The 19,586-nt window shown below is 38.7% G+C and overlaps 1 protein-coding gene across 1 annotated transcript in view; it reads right to left on the reverse strand.

Moving 5' to 3' along the window:
* Nucleotides 1-19,586, reverse strand: part of LOC127623315 (splicing factor 3B subunit 3-like) — a 39,696-nt gene that overhangs the window by 4,433 nt on the left and 15,677 nt on the right. Inside the window, exons 17-23 of the mRNA XM_052097722.1 lie at nt 19,451-19,573; nt 19,209-19,363; nt 14,631-14,805; nt 14,002-14,207; nt 1,726-1,882; nt 1,073-1,198; nt 251-463 (exon numbers count right to left, since the gene is read on the reverse strand). Of these exons, the coding sequence (XP_051953682.1) occupies nt 251-463; nt 1,073-1,198; nt 1,726-1,882; nt 14,002-14,207; nt 14,631-14,805; nt 19,209-19,363; nt 19,451-19,573 (1,155 nt within the window). The remainder of the gene's footprint in view (nt 1-250; nt 464-1,072; nt 1,199-1,725; nt 1,883-14,001; nt 14,208-14,630; nt 14,806-19,208; nt 19,364-19,450; nt 19,574-19,586) is intronic.

Here is a 19,586-nt window from a genome sequence, read left to right on the forward strand (position 1 = left end):
TGTGTTCAATGGAAGAATGTCATATGGATTTGGAACAACATGAGGCTGAGTGAATAATAATATAATTTATTTTGGGGAGAATTATCCCTGAAAATTGACATTTTGAAATTTAAAAATGTGCAAATATGCATTATTTGCAAATGAAATTCTGGATTGTTTTAATTGGCCTAGCAAATATATTCAATAACTAGCACATCAGTAATTCTCGTAATCCCAAAGTTCTCAAAACCAAACAAGTGACAACACTCACAACGCTGATGTTTCCAAACTTATCAGCGGCGGCCATCGTGTCATAATCAAGCAGGCAGGCAGTCGTGACCCAGCGAGGGTAAGTATCGTCAGCAAAGATGATGAGCTGGTTTTCGTTGCGTCGGTAACGCACCCAGAATAGACTCTCCTGAACATCAGACACAATCACACGCTGCCCAATGGTGTGGATGCCCGTCACTAAGTTAGGAACGTGCTGCAAGAACAAGATGAAACTTAGTGAATGCAGTTTAGTAGAATGTACTATGTGCAGCACTATATGAAATGAAAAAAAAAAAAAAAAAAAAAAGTAGACTACAAACACCAGACAATCCTATATATATTTAATATCCTATATTTCACAAGAGAAAAGGAATAGGGTGGCTAACTTAGTTCACTGAAAATGTTAATTTCGGTCATCATTTGCTCACCCTCCTGTTGTTCAAAACCAAATATGTTAGGCAGAATTGCATCATCTTTTTTTTTTTTCATACAATGAATGGTGACGGGCTGACATTTTACAAAACATTTCCTTGTGTAGAAGTCTAAGTTTTATTTGTAGTGTTACATAGCAACATCAATAACGTCATATGAGTTGTGTGAGTGATTTTTTTTTGCTAAAAATAAAATTATAATTAAACAATTTAAGAAAATCCTCCATATAATACTTGCAAAACTATGCTGCCTGAGGTTGTTTGAATGTTTTTCACGTGGTTATGCATCAACAAAGACGAGCAAATGCAGTGTGTCACAGACATTACTCATTCAACACTTAAAAAAAATTATATTCATTTCCTTTGGGAAAAGGGCTTTTGTGACTCTTCACCTTGTTCTCACACTTGCGGAGAAGTTTCTTCTTTCCCAGGTCATAGATACGCAAGAGTTTGCCCACTCCCACCAACACTCGCCCCTGAAAGGGAGCAATAGCCAGGGGCACGTCCTCCACAGGCGTCTGTTAATCAGAACCCATGTTAAAATCAATTCACCTTCACATTTGTCTTGCTTAAAGGAAGCTGACAATACCAGTAAATGGATCTGGAATCATGAGAAATTAAGAATAAAACTCATCTTAAATTATTGATTCTTCTATTGTCTAATTTAAGATAAAAGCTAAGAATATTTTGTATTCTGGAAATTACTTTGCAATGTACTCATCTTTTTCCTTAAATCAACATTAAAGTCAGAAACCTTCTTATGAACTACTTATAATATATCCTAATACGCCTGAATAGATATGGCTTGGATATATAGTTGGGACAAAGAGTCACTGAACATCAATCTAGAGACACTATCCAAACAGTTAAATTTAATAGAAATTAAGCCCTGGACAGAGCACCTACACATTTTGTAATTGGCCACAACTAAATAATTTCTAGGGCACATTTAATTATATGTGGGAAATCCCCAAATTATTAGCCCTCAGCTCACACATGGGACCAATCAAGGGTTTCATGCCAAGTCATTTCCTGTTTCACTCACCTTGTGCAAAAACTCTAGCTTGTCCCCACCCCCTACCAGCCGATAGGTATAAATATATCCCCCACCAACGGAGCGGGGATTTAGTATCATATCTCTGGCTACGCCCACCAACACATACCAGTCATCACCTCCACTGGAGAAGCGACATACAGCCACACTGCAGAATTAAAGAGACACACACACAAAAAAATTAACAAAGTTGAGATGAGGGAAAAAAAAAAAAAGAAGACATGGCAAGATGGTATACCTCAAAGGGATACATCACCCAAAAAATTTAAATCTCTAATTTACTCACCCTCATGATATCCCAGATGTGGATGACTTTGTCTTCACCAGAACACATTTGAAGAAAAATATCTTAGGTCCTTAAAATGCAAGTGGATGGTGATTTTTCTTTTGAAGCTCCAAAAAGAACAGACAGTCACAGCATAAATGCCATCCATATGACACCAGCTGTTAAAATTAATGTCATCTTAAGCAACACAATTGCTTTTGGTGTGAAAAAGATTAGTATTTAAGTACTTTTTAAACTATAATCCAACATGTGGGTAAGCTTCATGAGAGGGTGGATTCCAAACGGTCTCTCGTGTGATGTATTCGTGTTGCCATGATACAGACATAATCTCATGTTCTCCTCTCAGTAGAGACATCAAAGCACACAAATGCATCATTGTGAGTAAAGATAAATACAGATCTAGACCAAAACCAACCACCTGCATTGTTTCTCCCATGTTTCAAATGCCTATTCGATTACGTCACATGTGCGTACCGCTGCCGATTGGACTTAGTTATAAAAAAAACAAAAAGTACTTAAATATTTATCTTTTTCACATCAGAAGTGATTGTGTCACTTGTAGAAGACATACATTTAATGGCTGGTGTCCTATGGATGACATTTATGCTGACTGTGCAATAGAATGGAGATTTCTCTTTTGACACTCCAAAAATCATTTGAAGGACCTATTGAGCCTAGATGTTTTTCTTCAAATGTGTTCTGGTGAAGAAAGTAAGTCATACACACCTGGGATATCATGAGGGAGAGTAAATAATAAGAATTTTCATATTTGGGTGAACCATCCATTTAAAGAGACCATATTTTGTAGTTTTATCAATCGACCCTTTGCTAAGCCCTGCATTAAAGGCGTTTGGAGTAATCCTATTTTAGCAACTGTTGCCGTGCTAACTTGTTTCTCTTACAAGTGTTTGCTTCTTTTTTTCGATGAGTCTATGGGAGTAATGTGTTTGAGCTGTTTTGGGGAATTTTACAGAAATGACCCGCAAAACCAAAAACATTTTTGCTGGGTGACTTGTAATAGTGACGCGAGGTATCTAGAGAGGATATACGCAGAGTTCCCTCTTTTTAAAAAAGAAATAAATAAAAATCTTTAAATAGTGAGAAGAGCATGCTAAAAAGGAGTCAATCCTCATTCTCAAATGAACATGCATTACATCAGAGGACATTTGCTCCAAGGTAAAATTATCCAGTAACAATGTTAACATTAATGCAATTTACATATTGATTTAGGTCTTAGTAAAAAATAAATAAAAGGAATTCTCAGCATCATAGTGAATGACAGATGTTTTGAGCAATTCTGTTCACATACATTAATAATATCAGGTGTGTAATTACTATCAAATGTCACTTCTCTTTTTGTGTGACTGATGATTGTTTGCCTCAATTCTGATGCACATACTCGTTTTCGATGAAATTACTGTAAAACTTTACAATTTTTTACAGGGTATCTGCAGGTGTCAGCTCATCCAATTTAATACTTTTTAATACACTTTTCAAAAATATTTAATACTTGCTCATTACTTCAATCATTATTGGACCCTATTGGCACTATTACCCACCACAAGATGCAACATGTCACATATTAAAAATACATTTATTTTATATGTATTACATGTGAGAGAAAAGGGCTGGTTTGATGTATGCCTACTGTGAATATTTTTCTGCATGCTTATGTTCATTACTATACACAAAGTTCCAGACTGGATGTCACTTACATAAACATCCATTTGAAAATCTTACATAAACATCCATTTGTTAGTTTTTTATTGCACTTATTGTGTCTCAAGTAAAACATGAGTACAAATGGCCCTGTAATATTGACACTACCAACAAGCTTCTCCTTGAACAAGACCAAATCTAATTATATATGCTGTCATGTATAGCACTCCTGGGCTTCCATACACAAAAGAATGAAAGAATAAATAATCAATCTATTAATTTGAATAAAAATGTGAATAAACAAATTAAACAAATTTACAGACACATTTTAATGTGTCTATTTAATTAATGTTTTAAAATGTACTTCTATTTAGCAATAAATCAGCACATTAATAAGTCGTTTTTAAATGCACCTTTTAAAGTGTGTTTTAAAAAGCATTTGGCAATTGCTTTTCTTTATCGTTTGACTTTTCTTTTGCCATTTGTCAATTCATACCAGCTGAAGCCCAGCAGTGCCAGTTAAAAAAAGACTGAAGGAATAAATAATCAATCTATTCATTTGAAAATAAAAACTTGAATAAATCAATAAATTTATAAATGGACAAATAAAAAGACATTTAAATGTGTTTTATTTAATGTTTAAAAATGTCATATTTAACAATAAAATTGTGCATTAATAAATTATATTTAATTAAATTGAGTCTTTTAAACGCATTTTAAAAAGGTATTTAGCAATTGCTTTTCCTCATTCATTTGCCAATGGATTTTATTCAGTTTTGTTTTTCCTTTTTTGAATCCCCATTTCTCCCTAATTTGGAATGCCCAATTCCCACTACTTAGTAGGTTCTCACGGTGGCGCGGTTACTCACCTCAACCCAGGGGGCAGAGGAAAATCTGTTGCCTCTGCTTCGGAGACAGTCAATCAGCGTATCACGTGGCTGATTGTGCAGGACACTGCGGAGACTCCACATGGAGGCGCATGCTACCCTCCGTGATCCATGCATAATTTACCACGTGCCCCATTGAAAGCAAGAACCACTAAATCGCAACCCACAAGGTTACCCATGTGAGTCTACCCTCCCTAGCAACCGGGCCAATTTGGTTGCTTAGGAGACCTGGCTTGGGTCACTCAGCACACCCTGGATTTGAACTCAGGAGTCCAGGGGTTGTAGTAAGTGTCAACTCTCGCTGAGCTACCCTTTAAAAAAAAAAACCCCATTGGACTGTTGACTCGTGAGAGCAACCAATGAACTTTTAACAAAGTTATAAGACACACCCCACGTGCCACTCGAGTATACACAGTGATGTGTCCAGGATGAGAGCTGGTAATCGTGACGCTGTCAACAGAACCACCACGCTGAACCACGTGACGGAGGTGAGCAAGAGCAGCAGCTCATGTCGCTGGAGAAAGCTGATGGGCTTTCTATAACATATACTGAAGAAAATGCACATCGCCTTTCAGTTATATCACATTCATTTTAAAAAACTATATTCATCTTTACATATTTAATTTTTATTAAAATAATTGCCAGTGTATGATCGTCAGAATGACGGTCAGATGATGACACAGAGAAGGCAAGCGAGCACACTTTTGGGGAACAAATGGTAGAGTTTAAACTAATGTCGTGTATTACTTGTTTGGCCATTATGACCATAGTTGTGTTTGGAGGAAAAAGGGTGAGGCTTGCAAGCCAAAGAACACCATCCCAACTGTCAAGCATGAGGGAGGCAGCATCATGTTGTGGTGGTGCTTTGCTGCAGTAGGGACTGGACACTTCACAAAAATGGATGGCATTTTGGAAGGAATATTATGTGGATATTTTGAAGCAAGACATCAGCCAAGTTAAAGCTTGGTCGCAAATGGGTCTTCCAAATGGCCCCAAGCATACCTCCAAAGTTGTGGCTAAATGGCTTAAGGACAATAAAGTCAAGGAATTGGAGTGGCCATCACAAAGCCCTGACCTCAATCCCCCCTGACTAAAATCCGATAGAGAATTTGTGGGCAGAACTTAAAAAGCATGTGCAAGCAAGGACTACAAACCTGACTAAGTTACACCAGTTCTGTCTGGAGGAATGGACCAAAATCCCAGCAGCTTATTGTGAGAAGCTTGTGGAAGGCTACCCAAAACATTTGAGTTTAACAAGTTAAACAATTTAAAAGGCAATGCTAACAAATACTAACAAAGTGTATGTAAACTTCTCACCCACTGGGAATGTGATTAAAGAAAAAAATATTTTTCTACCATTATAAACTATTATTCTGTCATTTCACATTCTTAAAATTAATAGTGAGCCTAACTGCCATAAGACAGGGAATGTTTTCTATGATTAAATGTCTGGAATTGTGAAAAAACTGAGTTGAAATGTATTTGGCTAAGGTGTATGTAAACTAGGGATGTGCTGAACAACTAATTTCAGAAAACAAAATAAAAATTATTTTTTTTAAAAGTGCTGAAAACTTCTGCATATTTCACGACGTGCATTCGTGCATTAGCCATTTATCTAATATGGCAGCTGCTCGATTTTTATTATTTTTTAAAGTAGCCATAGGACATTAGACCTGTGATGTAGACTACATTAACCTAATGTATTCTAAACATGACGTGCACACAGATCAAAAGATTGTTTAACCCTTTAATCAGTCGGCACCTTTTTGAAAATAAACACCTTTTTGCTCATAATTTATTGATGAGCAAAATTAACAGGCCGAAAAGGTCCAGTGAATGACATAACTCACCTGAGGCTGCAATTCTGCGCTTGGAAAAAGCAGACTAAGTGGGAAAATAATTTACAAGCATGCACAGATTTAAAGACTTAAATGTGAAAACATCCATAGTGACTTCCAAATGTTTGGAAATCCGATTCCCGCACCACCACCGAAGTGATTTCTCAACTACTTTGAGGAGTTTGCTGAACTAGCGAGAGAACATTTTCCTGCACGGGCTTGAGTGAGATGGGGAAGCACACGCAGCCTGAGGTGAAATTAAGCTTTGTATCTGTTCCAGATATCCTCTTTTTAAAATAGTATTTTTGTTATTAATTCTATTTAAAATATGTAACATTAATATGACAGTAATTTAAGCACTGCCTCTGTAAAAATCCAAAGCCAAACGTAAATGTGATAAAATTAGGGCTGTTGAGTTAACGCGTTAATAACGTGCGATTAATTATACAAAAAATAACGCGTTAAAAAATGTGCGCATTAATCGCATGCTTGTAGTACCACCTGTATACTCTAGAGGGCAGTAAGTGAAATTACAGCTGTGTGAGCAACACACAGTTACAGAGAAGAAAACACAGATGCGCGTTACTAAGGGTTCAAATGCGAAATAAGGGATCTCAAGATGTGTTTAAAGATTGAGTATTAAACTATATTTAACTTGACACAGTGACCTAAACACTTTGACGCAACACACCCGAGACGCGACACAAGCATGTCTGATGCAGGTCGTATGGTAGGGTGACCACCTTTTCCATATTTTGAGGTACAGTCCCGAAATTGGAAGCTTTGTCCCGCGTCCCGTAAGTCATAAGCAGTGTCCCGCATTTCAATTTTGTCTGTATAATTTTTTATCTTTATTATTATTATTATTTTTTCGGCATCATTTTATTTCATCGTCCTTTAATTAAAAAAATCACTATAAAAAAAGTTAATAAGAAAACACTGAACATGCGCAGCCTTTTTTTCTAGCCACAGCGGGGAAAAAACTGCAACAGAAAAATGGGTCTATCCAGAGCTCCCATGAAGAAAAAGTGTCTTTGTATAATAAAGAATTGGAGAAAATATATACATGGTTAAAACCAGTTACAGGTGACCCTAAAAAAGGAGAGTGCAGGGTATATAAGGGTATGCCACCGAAGTTTCACAGACAGCTCTGCTGAAGCATTTCAGTGCCCCAAACATGACAGCTCATATCTTTGGCTTTGAGCAATGCTGTCACAAACACGTTCGTGGAGAGGGTGTTTTCACTGATGACCGCTGCGTGGACAGAGACAAGGAACGGTGCATCGGTGGACCTCATCAAAAGTGAACTCCTGGTGAAAGTGAACACCTACACCTGCCAGAAGTTCTACAGTCAGAATGAATGAGAAGGCTCTACTTGAAGCAGCCAGATCAGACAAAATTTTTTAATTCAAGATGCACTATTCCGGTAAGATCACATTTAATCTTTCTAGTCTTTAATAATGGAATTGATGTGCTTATTTGGAAATGTGCTTTTTAACGATTAGATTATTATTTGAGTAGGTCTGAGCTGTTAAAATTAGTTTGTATGGTAGACCTTATGCCAAACTGAGTGACGTTCACAGCGCCGTCATTAACATTTAACATCACTGCAAAAATACATTAATATAAAATCAATATTTATTCACCTAGTAAGTTATCTCTCCCTCGTGTCCCGCAAAATCAGGTCTGCTGACCTGCAACAGAGCAATAGCCAGGTGGTAAACCTATCGTATGGTCTTTACCTCACAAATATTTAATTACCGGTTAAGGAGGTGTCCTTTAAACTGTTACACCGTTTTTACCAAGTCAATCTTTATTTAAGAAACATGCTCCCTGAAATAGATGCACTTTGCTCCTTCTGTAATGCTGTAGATGAATCTGCCCCTCATCTTTTTTGGGAATGTGCCCACGCAGTAATATTTTGGAGAATTTGTTTTAAATATATTATTTAAATACTCTTTGTACCTCCAAAAACTCCAAAGCATTGAAAACCATTACACTATGTAATTAATATAATTAAACAAGCCCTCATAATAAATCTCCAACTGATTGACAAATTCACTTGTGAAATGGATTGCTGTGAACTGTATGCCAATGATTGACTTGTGATCAATAAATAAGTAGTAAACAATACATTGTATTCTAAAGCCGCTTTTATATTGTCTTATTAATGATAAACTCTTCTGCTACAAGAATGTAATGCATTTTAATTATCTGAATATTTTTATATATATATTTGTATATGCGATTAATTAATCGGGACACCACGTAATTAATTCGATTAAAATTTTTATCGATTGACAGCCCTAGTTAAAATGTTTAATGTGGGAAAAAAATTTACCAACTAGTCATTCCAGTGTCAACTAGCAGCATCAGAACAGTTTTGCCTTGTTCAGACTGTCAAATCAGATTTGTGGCAAATCCAGAATGTATCCAGATGTGTTTTTGATAGTCTAGACAGCTAAAAACCCACATGAAATCTGATTTAAACCACATCGGCAGGTGGCTTAAAATGAGATTGAAATCAGATTTTTTTCAGATGCGTCTCAGTCCGGACATTCTGGCTGCTCAATTTGGATTTCAGATGTTTTTTTGCGTCATTCTTAATGCTACACACAATTCAAACAATAAATGTTGTATTTATACTCTTGCCTGTGACAGATTGCGGTAGCTGGCCATTCAAACAGAGCGGGGAACAATGCTCTCTCCAACTTATAGTATGAAAAAAAACAAACATGAATGAAGCTCTGAGGTATGTTGAAAGATAGGGTACAATTTACTGAAATGTGTCTTCTCTCATGTAATCACCCAGTCTGTGAACATTGAAATGACAATGGAGAAAATTAATGGGGAATATCTCGAGCCCCGGAGCAGCACTCATGGGACCCAGTGAATATGTACACTGAACCAGAGATTATTTAGCAGAGATGGGCCACTTCTATTAAAATGAAATGGAGAAATTGGAACGCCCAACCAAGGAGCTCTGAGTGCCCAACAGTCAACGGATTTAGAACGTCCCACCTTACAGTTAAAAGAGCCAATCACCTTTTAGATACAGACATCACCTGTCAGTCAACCCTAAAACGCATATGCGCATTAGCTATACAAGCCGGGAAAATCGGTACATCCGAATATCACACTAGCAGGACTGGTACAGGATGGCAACAACTGCCAGAGTTACACCAGGAACACACAATCCCTCCATCAGTGCTCAGACTGTACGCAATAGGCTGAGAGAAGCTGGACTGAGGGCTTATAGGCCTGTTGTAAGGCATCACCAGCAACAATGTCACCTATGGGCACAAACCCACCTTCGCAGGACCAGACAGAAGGGCAAAAAGTGCCCTTCACTGACGAGTCAGTTTTGTCTCACCAGGGGGTGATGGTTGGACGAAGGAAAGCATGTTATACTGAGGCCTGTTCACTAGAGCAGGATCGATTTGGAGGTGGAGGGTCCATCATGGTCTGGGGCATTGAGTCACTGCATCATCGGACTGAGCTTATTGTCACGGCAGGCAATCTCAATGCTGTGCGTTACAGGGGAGACATCCTCCTCCCTCATTGTGGTACCCTTCCTGCAGGATCATCCTGACATGGCCAGTGAAGAGCCCAGATCTCAATCCCATTTTGCACGTCTGGGACCTGTTGGATCGGAGGGTGAGGGCCAGGGTCAATCCCCCCAAAAATGTCCAGGAACTTGCAAGTGCATTGGTAGAAGAGTTTGAAGAGAACTGGCAAATCTAGTGCAGTCCATGAGGAGATGCACTGCAGTACTTAATGCAGCTGTTGGCCACATCGGATACTGACTGTTTCCTTTGATTTTGAACATGCATTACAATGTCAGTCTTCATTCAAGCCCACGTATGAATATTGTCAATTCCGTTTCTGAGAATATTTTGCCAAAAACTGCGCCGTTCATGGCAATCTTCCATTCATTCCCATGGGAAGTTCTGCAAAGCTTGTCAGAACGAGCAACGGTAGTCAAGGGGTCAACTAAGTGAAGGGTCAATTGAAATGTAGGTTTACATGATCTTATCCCAGCCTCTCTTTGATTCTGAATTAAAATTGTTCCTTTAAGACTTTTAAGTGTCCTGCTATGATTAGCTTACACGAGTATTGAAGTAGTTCACACTGTAGTTTATCAGAGCAGTGCAATTAAATACTGAATATGCTTATATTGAATATTGAATATGTGTCAACATGGGCAGTCATGTGTTACATGTGCTCATGATTCTGACATATCTGATTAAGCATGATTCTGTCCTAAACAGATGCAACAATGTTCCATTTTCTGTCCACAGTAGACTTAAATGAAAAAAATAAAATAAAATAAAATTGCCAAATCAATCAGACCATGTTTAATCTTTAACATACAGTTAGTTATGTGGAGCAGGAATTAAGACCAATAAGATATCAGGGTGGGCTAGTTTACCCAACACAAAGCCTTAGAAATAACAATCTATAAAAAAGAAAATATAGCTGCAAGTAGCGATGGCGGGCCCAAGCCGGTGGCACCGCCACCCCCGTGCATTTAGGGTCGCTGTGCACGATGGGCAATAACATAAGCTCGCTTTGACCGTCGAGGAGACGTGTGCTGTAGAGCTCGCATCAGCGCGGGCTCTGCAAAAGTGCGCATGGAGGGCACATATCGATATTCTGATACCTAAAATGAAAAATGAGACACCCTACGGTCTCATGGAGTTAATGGACACACGAAATAAGTACACAAGACTGAAAATTCATATGAAGTGTGCCATTTGGGACAGGGCCTATGACCGTGAACCACAAGACCGGAGGGAGGGAGGGAGGGCGGGCATCGACAAAATCTCATCTACCGACCTGATGTTTTGATTTTTTATTTAATAAATATATTTGTTTGACAGGGAAGCTGTGCGCAAACAGGAATAAATATATTAATTTATTTATAAAAATAAATAAAAAACACCCCAGAAAAAAGGGCACTTTCTCTCGAGGAAGAAAAAGGGCAGGTGCTCAAGCCCCCTTTCATGTCTATGTGTGCACGTGCCTGAGGGTGAGTAAATGATGAGAGAAATATCTTTTTGGGGTAAACTCATTTTATTTGAAAGACAATCTAGGCACATAATAACACTGCATTGATGTGACTGTTTATAACTATTTCAAAATGTACAAGCTCACACTTTAAATGGTCAGTGCTTTGATTTTTAAATCATTAAAATAGCAACAGATCAGTGAAAAAAATGGAGATTGAGTGATTATTTTTACATTTTACATGCCATTCAAAAACGTGGCATTTTACAACGTAAGACAGAAATAAAAAAAACTTTAAATAATACCATTTGTACTTTCCAATGACTTGGGATGTCTATGTTCAGGGCGATTTGGAGCTTCAAAGTTCCAACAGAGAAATTCCCTCCCCCTCCCCTCCCCACACACACACACACACACACACACACACACACACACACACACACACACACACACACAGACAGAATGGCAGGGCCACTATGTCTGTCAGAGAGAGAAAAATTCCAAGAAATCCACATTCAAACCACAATATCTGACTTTCTGTTGGTCGGAGCTAATGACTGTAAATTAGAAAGTTGTTCGGCTTGACGAGAACAATATACACGCCGAGTTTTGTAACTGTAGATAGAACTAACTAAGTTATAACACACTTTATGTGTCCTTTTTTAGTCCTAAATCAATTTCCTTGCCACGGCCAAACCATTCGAGATATCAATAATCCGTCCGGAATGTAGCATCCTCAATGTCTTGACTTCATGCCGACCGAGTTTGGTGGCGATTGGATTCATTCTCTAGGAGGAATATATTTAATTCCAGAGCATGTGTTTCCAAACAACCCATAATAGCCGACTTCCTGTTGGGCTGGCATGAAACTTAGAGCACGAAAGTTGTTCGGCCCGATGAGATCTACAAGTGTACCGAGTTTCATATTATTACATGCCAGCATGTTTGATATATGGACAAGTGTTCGAATCCCATTCCAGGGGGCGCTGTCGAGCCCCCCTGCCACGCCCGGGTACCATCTTCGGCCCGGCCCTGATGGCCGCGGGTTCTGACCCGTGTGCAAAGTTTCAAGTGTTTGAGCACGTTAAAGGCCCCAAAACCTTGAAAAACAAAAATAAAAGCATTCTCACTCAACAGCCAAATCATCCCCCTCCCCCCAGACACAGAGACGTAGGGTCAGTGGGAGAGGCAGAGAAAATTCTCCAAAACATCCACATTCAAACCAAAATATCTGACTTTGTTGGTCTGAGCTAATGACTGTAAATTAGAAAGTTGTCCAGCTCGATGAGAACAATATAATTACTGAGTTTTGTGACTGTGGGTCAAAGTATAAAACCAACCCTCTCACTTTTGTCAAAAGGTGGCGCTACTGAGCCACTGCACCACGCCCGTTTCTGAAACTTTGCACATGTCTACTGGCTAATAAATGTGATGTGTCTGTCGAGTTTCATGCAATTTCAAGAATGCTAAGAGTCTCAAAAGCATCAAAAAAAGAATATTCGAGTTTGAAGCATTGCCGCGGCAACAGTATCCAAGATATCAATAATCCTTTCACATGTCTACATCTGCCGTGTGTTTACATTACACACCAAAAGTTTTAAGTAAATCGGGTAAAAATAAGAGGGTGATTTCAAAGCATTTTGAAAGTGACACACTTCCTTCTGCCAGTTGGTGGCGCTATAACTTTGACTCACAATAGTCACATCCATGCGATCGGCCTGTTACAGCGAACACACTGCTGAAGTTTCATCGAGATCAATTAATGTATGCAGAAGTTATAACACACTTCCTGTTTCTCTTTTCGCGTCATCATTTCGTTTCCTCGCCACGGCCAAACTGTTCGAGATATCAAAAATCCGCCAGCAATTTTTCATCCTCAATGTCTTGACTTCACGCTGACCGAGTTTCGTGGCGATTGGTGGAATTCTCTAGGAGTATTTCAAATTCCATTGCATGCGTTTTCCAAACAACCCTAAATAGACGATTTCCTGTTGGGCTGGGGTAAAAAGTAAAAGTATGAAGGATATATGAAACGATGAGATCTATGTGTGTACCAAGTTTCATATTATTACATGCAAGCGTGTTTGATTTATGGACCAAGTTTTCGGACCCCGTTCCAGGGGGCGCCGTCGAGCCCCCCTGCCACGCCCCGGTACCAGCTTCAGCCCTGCCCTAATGGCCGCGGGTTCTGACCCTTGTGCAAAGTTTCAAGAGTTTTAGAGCACGTTAAGAGCCCCAAAAGTGCCCGAATAATCGTAAGAAAAATAATATTCTAACGAAAACAATAGGGCCTTGCCTTTTCAAGGCTTGGGCCCTAAAAAGCAATTTCCAAAATGTACACTTGCTTGTCACAACTGGTATGGACAATACTGATTTACATGGAAGAGACTGCTTTCATGTCTTATTCCATCACATCTGGTCAGGAAACTGTTTTAACACACTCTAAATTGTGAATAAAATGGTCAAGGTGGACTGAGGGAGCTTTGCATTGTAAATCTGAGTATAGTACATCAATCTCTTTAAAAGACCAAGGTTGATTTATAAATCCCCATTAATCCATCATTCTCTCTCGCTCAACGTCCCTCACCTGAAGGCTGCCTCGTTCTGCTCCAGCTGCACCAGGTCCAATGTGTTGCCCTGGATGGGGTTGATCATGCGTACCAGTGAAGCCCACTGACCAGAGCCTGCCTTAGGTGCCCCAAAGATAGCTTCTGGAAGGCTCTCATTCAAAAAGGCTGCTGCCATTTCTGCAGCCAGCTCCCTTTCATCTTCTCCCGCAGCCTCCACCATTTCCTACAGTGTACAGAAAATAACTTGTTTAAAAGATACTTGCTTTTTAAATTTTTCACCAGTTTGTGTTGTGACTGTTTATTCTGTCTGGAGATGCATTCAAACATCAGCATAGCTGCATCAATATCATTTCAATAGGAGCGACTACCACAGTACCCAAGGCTTTCATATTTCATCGTACTTGTTACTTTTACAGCTCATCTACGTGGAATTACCCATGGAAACAAGAGTCATGATTGGGCAGCCGCAAAACAGCAACACAGACATGATGGGCAATTTCCCACTCAGCTAGAGATTTCATTGAAATAATGAGCATATGAGTCAGACTCAAGACACTGACAGGAGAGACATTTCAGAGGAAATGAAAAGAGGGGGGACAAATGCATAATTTCTCTACGTGGCCATGTAAAGGGCAGTTTCACTGACCTCGGCCATCTGCTGCTTGCGCTGAGCTTTGGTGGCCTCAGTGTAGGTGTTGTGGTCCGTCTCAATCAGGATCAAGTTGTTGGTCTCTGGGTGGATGACAAACTTGCGAGGCGTGTACTGCAGTGGGAATGCCACCTGGTTGAATACAGCACCCAGTTTCTCTAGAGCCAAAATCCTGAGGGAGGGAATAAGTAAAAGATTAGATGGATAAGATTAGATATTAATAAAGCCAGAAAGTCAAAGCCTCCCAGTTTCCTGATTGTAATTTGGCAGAAAATCAGACTTGGAATATCATAAAAAGATACAACAGCAACTGACTCCTCACATTTCAGTGATGTTATCACAAACCATTTTGAAATAAAAGTTAAGTATCAAGCTTCAGAGGGGCCACTAGTGCAGGCCTCATAAAAAAATTATAATAAAAAAAAAGACTTTAGAAAATATTTAACCAATTTAAAACTGTAGTGTATAATTTCTGCACCACTAGTGGCACTTCACGATATTACAAAAATAATGACCATTTCCAAACCACTTTCCCTCGCAGTATTGGTTTGGACATACACACACACTCGCCAAACAGAAAGATGACAAATTCCTCTATTAATTTATATCAGTTTTGAATAGACAATTTTTAAGTATCAGAAAGAGTGACAATGCATTATGTGGGCAAGTTCAAAGCAATGAGTTTCTTTTAATAACAATATCAGATTATGTCTTCTTACTCAGCAGCACCAGCTCGTGAAAATGCAATGAAAATATAGAACAAGACGAAAAGAAATTATTCAGAAAAATAGTTACCAACTTATTAAACAGTAAAAAAAATAAACAGATATATGTGAATACTGACTATAAAAGTGGGACAATTCGCTTACAATCACTCTGTACTGTTGTGTGTAGAGCAGTTAATTTTATAGTTGAATCCTAAATAAGTAATATTATTTATTAACAAAAATTTGAGTCACTGTGGTAGTTTATGGCAGAACTATGGTTGCCATGGTACATGGTAAATCTAATTTTCAATTTTAAACTGGAAACAACTGATTTTCAGTTTCAACAGATTTTTTATTTATTTGTACAATTTGAGCATGCATGTTTGTTTTTGGTGTCTGTAAAAGAATCATTATGATTTCTGTAAAAGTCTGTCTGAACCAGAAATGCTTTAGTTATATAAATATATAAAAACATAAGTAAATGGATAGAGTAAAAACAGGGGCCATGTTACACAGCTTGAACCCACAGCTGAACCCTGTGGGTTCCAGGTAAACACAAAATATCAAAGTTGGATCCTGGGCAGAGAAAGTTTAATAATCCCAGATATGGGGTGTAAATTTCACTGAGGAACAAACTTCGTCTTCTTACTAATCTTGCTGTTAGTCAAATAATATTCAAATTTTAAGATGAGTCTCAAAGATTGGCTCATTAAAAAAAAAAGGATGATATTAGTGACCATGTAGGAGCTGAAGTCAGTAAAACAAAAGTAGGGATGAAAACAAGCCACCTAAAGCTAATTATGTTTCTTTTGGGTGTAAATGTATAAAAGGGAGTGTGTGTGGTATAGTGTAGTAGGGCTGCCCACGACCAAAGATTTTTCTAGTCGACTAGTCGCATGTTTATGATATATATTACACACACACACACACACACACACACACACACACACACACACTTAGGGGGGCATCAGAAAATGGTTTGAGTTCCAGGACTGAGAAAGAATGTTATAAGTAACATTGCTAACACTGTTCAACATTACAGAGAAATACTACCGTAATAAGCGAGATGCAGCAACACCGACAAAAGCGGTAATAATCCTGAATGTGTTGGAAAAACCAGCAAGAGACTGTCTGAACATTTTGTTAATTTATAGCGAAATGCACATTCAGGTAGAGCAAACAGATGATGATCTCAGGGATCGACGATGGTCAGAGGTCACCAATAGCTGATGCCTTTGACGATGTCAAGACGATATTTGGTTTGTTTTCCCATTAATGTATTAAATTATTATTATTAGGCTATTATCAAATTAATATTATAATAATTTGCCCGTAGACACACGGATGCGTGCTTGAAGAAACACTTCATTATATTATTAAGAACAGATGACAGAAAATGGTCTATACGCATGTATGACGCGCTGATACGGAGGCGTGCAGTCTCGAGGAACACGTGCATGTAAACGGTTCTTACTCTTTGTTCCTGTCTTCTGATTTTTTTATTTCGCAAGAACAGCATCATCAAGGAGTGCTGCAAATGACCTCAGACATCAATTCAGGAGGTGCTTTGAGTTCAGGTTACTTTATTTCCACAGAGCAGTTTATGTATATTTTTATGTATTCATTTGTGCAAGTAATTTTCCACCTGCATGTTTAGATGGATTCTTGTCTGATGGTAAATGGAAAGGTGGTTACTTATATATATATATATATATATATATATATATATATATAAAATAATTAAAATGTTATCACTTCATTATTTATTTATTTGCCTTTTCGTTTCGAAAGTGCAATTTTAATTTAGAAATGTATTTAAGTTTGTTTTTTTTAATAAATTATTTAATTTTCAATGCAAAATAACTAAAGCAAGAATATTCACTAATCCCTCAGGCCAATGTAATTATATTGTGAAGGAGGGAACAAAATTAATATTCATTAACATTTTCCTGGATAACGGCATACCAGACGGGTAGAGAATGCACAGATGAAGCTTTGCTAGAGAGATGTTCACAACTTGTAAAGCCATCTTTCAGAAAGTTGAACACCACACATTTTAAATGCACTTATTTTTTTTCCAGTTTCATTTGAGCTGTTAAAATAAATAATTTTAAAAAAAGTTCAAAGTTTGAAATCAAGGTGTCTTGCTTCATTGTGTTGGCTTAGCAGTAATACCTGAAGTTTTTTTCCGACCAACCCACCAATCAAAACTTGGTCGACCAAGATTCTTCTCATCAACTAATGATTAATTGACTATTAGGGGGCAGCCCTATAGTGTAGTTATTAAGAGTTGACAGTCGTTATACATGTATATTCTGTTAAATAGGTTTATATCGATTTGTATTTGTTTAATAAAAAAAAATAGTCTAAGCAATTTTCTGCGTTGAGGCATTTCATTATTTTTACAGTTATTACTACAGCTATCTGGGCTTCCAGAACCCTGTCAAAAGCTCCCAGTAAATACACACACACACATATAGGGCAAACACAAATAATCCATCTATTTTAAGATGGAAAAAATCCTGGGGGAAACACTGCATAGAATTAAGTTTTTCAAGGAAATGTGTGCCCAGTTCGAAAGCTTAAACAGAAAATACAAAGTTGATGTTATGCAGTGTGTGTACAGTACACTCACCTAAAGGATTATTAGGAACACCATACTAATACTGTGTTTGACCCCCTTTCGCCTTCAGAACTGCCTTAATTCTACGTGGCATTGATTCAACAAGGTGCTGAAAGCATTCTTTAGAAATGTTGGCCCATATTGACAGGATAGCATCTTGCAGTTGATGGAGATTTGTGGGATGCACATCCAGGGCATGAAGCTCCCGTTCCACCACATCCCAAAGATGCTCTATTGGGTTGAGATCTGGTGACTGTGGGGGCCATTTTAGTACAGGGAACTCATTGTCATGTTCAAGAAACCAATTTAAAATGATTCGAGCTTTGTGACATGGTGCATTATCCTGCTGGAAGTAGCCATCAGAGGATGGGTACATGGTGGCCATAAAGGGATTGGCATGGTCAGAAACAATGCTCAGGTAAGGCCGTGGCATTTAAACGATGCCCAATTGGCACTAAGGGGCCTAAAGTGTGCCAAGAAAACATCCCCCACACTATTACACCACCACCACCAGCCTGTACAGTGGTAACAAGGCATGATGGATCAATGTTCTCATTCTGTTTACGCCAAATTCTGACTCTACCATCTGAATGTCTCAACAGAAATCGAGACTCATCAGACCAGGCAACATTTTTCCAGTCTTCAACTGTCCAATTTTGGTGAGCTCTTGCAAATTGTAGCCTCTTTTTCCTATTTGTAGTGGAGATGAGTGGTACCCGGTGGGGTCTTCTGCTGTTGTAGCCCATCTGCCTCAAGGTTGTGCGTGTTGTGGCTTCACAAATGCTTTGCTGCATACCTCGGTTGTAACGAGTGGTTATTTCAGGCAAAGTTGCTCTTCTATCAGCTTGAATCAGTCGGCCCATTCTCCTCTGACCTCTAGCATCAACAAGGCATTTTCAGCCCACAGGACTGCCGCATACTGGATGTTTTTCCCTTTTCACACCATTCTTTGTAAACCCTAGAAATGGTTGTGTGTGAAAATCCCAGTAACTGAGCAGATTGTGAAATACTCAGACCGGCCCGTCTGGCACCAACAACCATTCCACGCTCAAAATTGCTTAAATCACCTTTCTTTCCCATTCTGACATTCAGTTTGGAGTTCAGGAGATTGTCTTGACCAGGACCACACCCCTAAATGCATTGAAGCAACTGCCATGTGATTGGTTGATTAGATAATTGCATTAATGACAAATTGAACAGGTGTTCCTAATAATCCTTTAGGTGAGTGTATATGTGCGTGTTTACCTCAGTGTGTTGGTGGAGATGGCAACGATTCCCTCTGGACACTGCTCGGATGCAAATCCTGAGGCATATTCCAGAGTTTCATATGAAAGAGGGGTCAGGTGGAAACGAGACTGATAAGAGTAACTCAGCCAAGAGCGACTGGACATAGCCAGAACCTGCAGTGGTTAAAGGTCACATTAAGTCAGCAAATTGGCATACTATGTGAAAATCTTTACCAAACAAGAAACTTTGGGATGACTCACAGCTTCCTGGGCCTGCATCCGGACTCTGAAAAGCTTAACAGGACGAGAACCGAGATAACGGGTACGAGTATCAGACAGGTCTCCGGTTACTGGGTCCAGGACTGTACGCAGTAACACTCCGTTCTTAAACAAAATA

This window comes from Xyrauchen texanus, chromosome 29, assembly GCF_025860055.1.
Source record: "Xyrauchen texanus isolate HMW12.3.18 chromosome 29, RBS_HiC_50CHRs, whole genome shotgun sequence".
In the NCBI taxonomy this organism is placed as follows: domain Eukaryota; kingdom Metazoa; phylum Chordata; class Actinopteri; order Cypriniformes; family Catostomidae; genus Xyrauchen; species Xyrauchen texanus.